Source organism: Plodia interpunctella, chromosome 24 (genome assembly GCF_027563975.2).
Source record: "Plodia interpunctella isolate USDA-ARS_2022_Savannah chromosome 24, ilPloInte3.2, whole genome shotgun sequence".
In the NCBI taxonomy this organism is placed as follows: Eukaryota; Metazoa; Arthropoda; class Insecta; order Lepidoptera; family Pyralidae; genus Plodia; species Plodia interpunctella.
The window spans coordinates 4633087-4637156 of NC_071317.1; the positions used below are offsets into that span (position 1 = coordinate 4633087).

General features: G+C 35.4%; 1 protein-coding gene across 1 annotated transcript; it reads right to left on the reverse strand.

Moving 5' to 3' along the window:
- On the reverse strand, positions 1–1372 carry LOC128680375 (uncharacterized). The gene has a single exon (XM_053763470.2). It carries the CDS (start codon positions 1353–1355, stop codon positions 540–542), a length of 816 nt encoding a protein of 271 aa, XP_053619445.1. The 5' UTR covers positions 1356–1372; the 3' UTR covers positions 1–539.
- Between the last annotated feature and the right edge of the window lie 2698 nt (positions 1373–4070).

Sequence of the window (4070 nt, forward strand, 5' to 3'; positions counted from 1 at the left end):
CATTATTTTTTAATACTTTAAGTGTCATTGTATTTGTTTTAAATTTATTTAATTAATAACATAACAATGATATAGTTAAATGTAACATATACATAATATTATTTCTCTTGGACTTCATGTTAACATAAATTATATAAGTATATATACAAAGTTATATCAATATATACAATATAAGTCTATATATCTTACATAATACTTAAAAATATTAAAGCCAAGTACTTGGTCGTAAACCATAAATATTTATGTCTATAGTGAAAATTACTTAAAAACAATTTTACGAGTATATACATACTGTCTTATGTAAATAAATAATCAGTCATAAAATATACTACATACACTATATTAATAGTTACTCGCGACCTCTTACAAGGTTTACTAAAGAACAATCAATGACTATGAAATTGAGCTGAAATGGCATAGTACTTAACATAGATTCAGTCAAATAAATACAGACACTCACTCACACACACATAAATACAGATGCAGTCGTTGGGTCGTAGAGAAATCGTCGTAAAGAGCACATACAACTAGGTCAGAGCTCATTGAGGTTTCTGGGCGGAGTACGCTAAGCTTTGCGCTTCGAGTGATCTGCCCCATCCTCCCCCGTGGCCGCTGCTGCTCCCTCCACTGCTGTAACCACCAGAATCTCCGCCATATCCACTGGTGCCGCCATAATCATGACTCGACGTATGGCTCGATGAATGATGCGGGTGTGCAACCACCTCATACGTCACGTGTTTCTGCTGCGACAGCAATTTCTTCAATCCTATTATAGCTGACAAAACCAACGCCAATTTACCAATCAGCAACGCCTTTCCAGCAATCAACGCGATAGCACCAATCGCCAATGGGGTCAAAGCCATCATCTTCAAAGCCAACGCTGCAATTAGAGGTCCCAACATTTTCGCAGCTTTTTTCTTCTTCCCTCTGCCTTCTTCGGATCCATCATCAGTTATCGACGACACTGTATCTTCTAAAGCACGACCGGCACTTGACACGGCATCGATCACATCCGAACCTTTCACTTCGACACGAAGTGAATGCGTTTCGAAATACCTCTTCAATCTCGAAACAGGATCTAAGGACCTCGGTGCTCCAGTTTCAGCGGGCACATCGCTCGCCTTGACAACGGTGACTCCGTCAGTTAGTGCGAAGGAATCCTTCTGTCCGAGCATCTTGTCGACGTAGGAGAAGAATTTGTACTTCAAGCATGAGGTGGAATCCTTTTTTAAGCAGTCCCCGAGTCCTTCAAGATCATTTTCGGTGTACGACGTGTCTTGCGCGGGCACCGCGACGCACGCGCCGACGACCGCGAGAAACGCAAAAGTCCTCCACATTGTGCAAAGTTCGAGCATAAACTGTGCGCCGGTCGGTCTGTCTGTCAGTTAAATAGCGCCTCCGCACCCCTCGGATCTTGAAAAAACGCTACCAAAATACTCGTACTTTCTCAATGAGTAAAAGTAAGGGTTTCATAATATGCGAGTGCTTGCGAAAGCTTCTGCCTATGCGTCATTGCAAAGGTCAGCTTGAGTAAGGTTACTTATTGTTTACGTTTTTGAGCTTTTGAGGTTTTTCTGTCTTTTTGTTTTTCGTCCAAAAAGAAGCTAATTTTGAGGTGTATAACAATTAATATTTCATACCTATCATACATTTGGGTATGATTATTCTGACCTCATGTTAATGCTTGTGTAATACGTCCTTGAATTGAAAAATCTTGGTAGGTTATCTTGTTTATTCCAAATTGCTTGTAGTTGTACAGAATTCAGTCTCTTAAGTAGAATATTATGTGAAGACTATTGAAATATTTAATTTCCTTTATAAACAAAAACTTACAATAGTTGGCGTGATTTTGAATAAAATTGAATAAATAATATACTCTTATATAAATTCAAAATCTTTATCTGAAACGTATATAAATTAACTTAAAGGATCGGTGACTCGGGGCTAAAATTCCAGTCAGTTTGAAATAAAATCCTGAATCCAGAACAAACAGGTTACTCGTACAGATTACGGGATAACAGAACTGGTTTGAAAGTTAGAAAGCTTAAAATATGGGATTTGTAATGTCTAGAAATGTACGTGTAATTGAATTACACAGCATTATTACTCAACATTGTAATGACAAAAAAATAATCTTAACTTTTTTCGCGTGTCTACTGCATACTGGTTGAAATTTATGTTGAATTATGTATTTAAATTTTTTTAGTTTATTATAAGTATTGTATAGGTATAAAACACATAAAATAATAATTATTAGCTGCGCCTTACTCTTAAGAATGCCCGGAATTCAGTAAATATTTGCAACAGAACAATTAATAATATGAATAATGAAATAAAAATATATAAAAATAATGAAACGTGAAAGTTTAAAATTACACGTTTTTTAAATTTTGTTCTAGAAATTATATATAAAAAAGACATAAAAACTGAGCGATATATATATATATATATATATATATATATATATATATATATATCTATTTATATATATCTATTTATCGCCTAATATATATATATATACATATATTAGGCACCGACACTTAACGGCTAAGGAAGAAACCGGGAAGAGGCAAGGCAAGAGAGAAGTAAGTACAGTCGACAGCACATCAACCTACTCAAATTCATTACAAACTCGCCGCTATTACCGCGCCATAGAGGTTCAGGGTAACTTGATGTGCTGTTGACTGTACGTAATTATATTACTAAATATGACACGCACATTAAGATTTAGTATGCGAATAAAAAAGATTCGGTGTTGGCGCATGAACTTGACCGCGTTGGACGCATTTCAAGACTTATTTACTTTTCTCATTATTATTTAACTTTTACGCGTCTCGCCGATGCCGTATCGATACTATCGATAAAGCAAACTTGTTTAATTATTATGGCTTGTTATTATGTAACGAAATATAATCGGTTGCGACGCTCCGAAGTCAGTGGCACTAAAAATAAATATAAAAAATTTGAACCCATATTTTGTGCCGCGTGAATTTGATACAAATATGATTTTCATACAAATTTTCGCCCCCTCATTATAGTCATTTGGGGGTCGAATTAAAAAAGTAGGCTGTATTTGAACGGGGGTTATTTTGATGAAATTTGGCATGGAAGTAGTTACTTCCATACCAAATTTCATCAAAATCGATCCAGCGGTTTAGCTGTGAAAGCAGAACAACCAGACAGACAGACTTTATAATTAGTATGGAAGTATAGATTTGGCTGGGATTTTGACACAGCTGAATGCTGTCAACGCTGTTAACCCTCTTCGAAAATTCTATTAAATGTCAATGAGCTTTATCCCTTAATCACCTCATGCGGGAGGATATAAAATGGTTATATTCTAGGGCGGGAACAACACGCCATAAATATATTTTTTCAAACTATTTTAATGCATGCATTCATATTATAGGTAGACCTTATATCGTTACCATTCCGTAAGACAAAAAAGTTGTATCATGCTCACATCTATTGTTTGATCGACTAGGGGCCACCGGGTCATGGGTTTGATTCCCAGTGTCACACACCTGACACTGTTTGCATAGTACAATAATTGCAAATTCTCAATTCTTCTATCATAAAAATAGTAAACGTTTTAATAATTTATTTTTTTAACTTATAACTAAAAGTGTATACGACGGTATAAGACTTAGTTTTAAGTATTTTTTTCAAGTCAATAAAGTGATGAACTTATATTATCGTAAGTTGGATAAATAAAACTGAATTTGACTTAGTATCCCGTACCAAGTATCAAGTCTCGAACATACTTTGTAGCTAACTCATCTTTGATATTTGTCCATATTTATTATATTGTTTAATTATAATATCTATAACTATGTCTCACGTAGGTACTTCTATGACCAAAGTTTAATAACACCTATAATCGTGACTTGTCAGCCTGTTAGTTCATCAACCGCCCATTGTGCATGTACAATATGTACACAAAATTGATATAATTGGCACGTAGTATCGACATGTCCAAGTAAAAGTTTTGAATCTCGCATCTCTCAAATCTAATGCCAACTCCACACTGTCGCCGAACTCACAAGCATGCCGCCAATTCGTGAACATTG

What these genes read in the sequence shown, in the direction of transcription:
- LOC128680375 (XM_053763470.2), bottom strand. Translation starts at nt 1,355, where the DNA reads ATGCTCGAACTTTGCACAATGTGGAGGACTTTTGCGTTTCTCGCGGTC.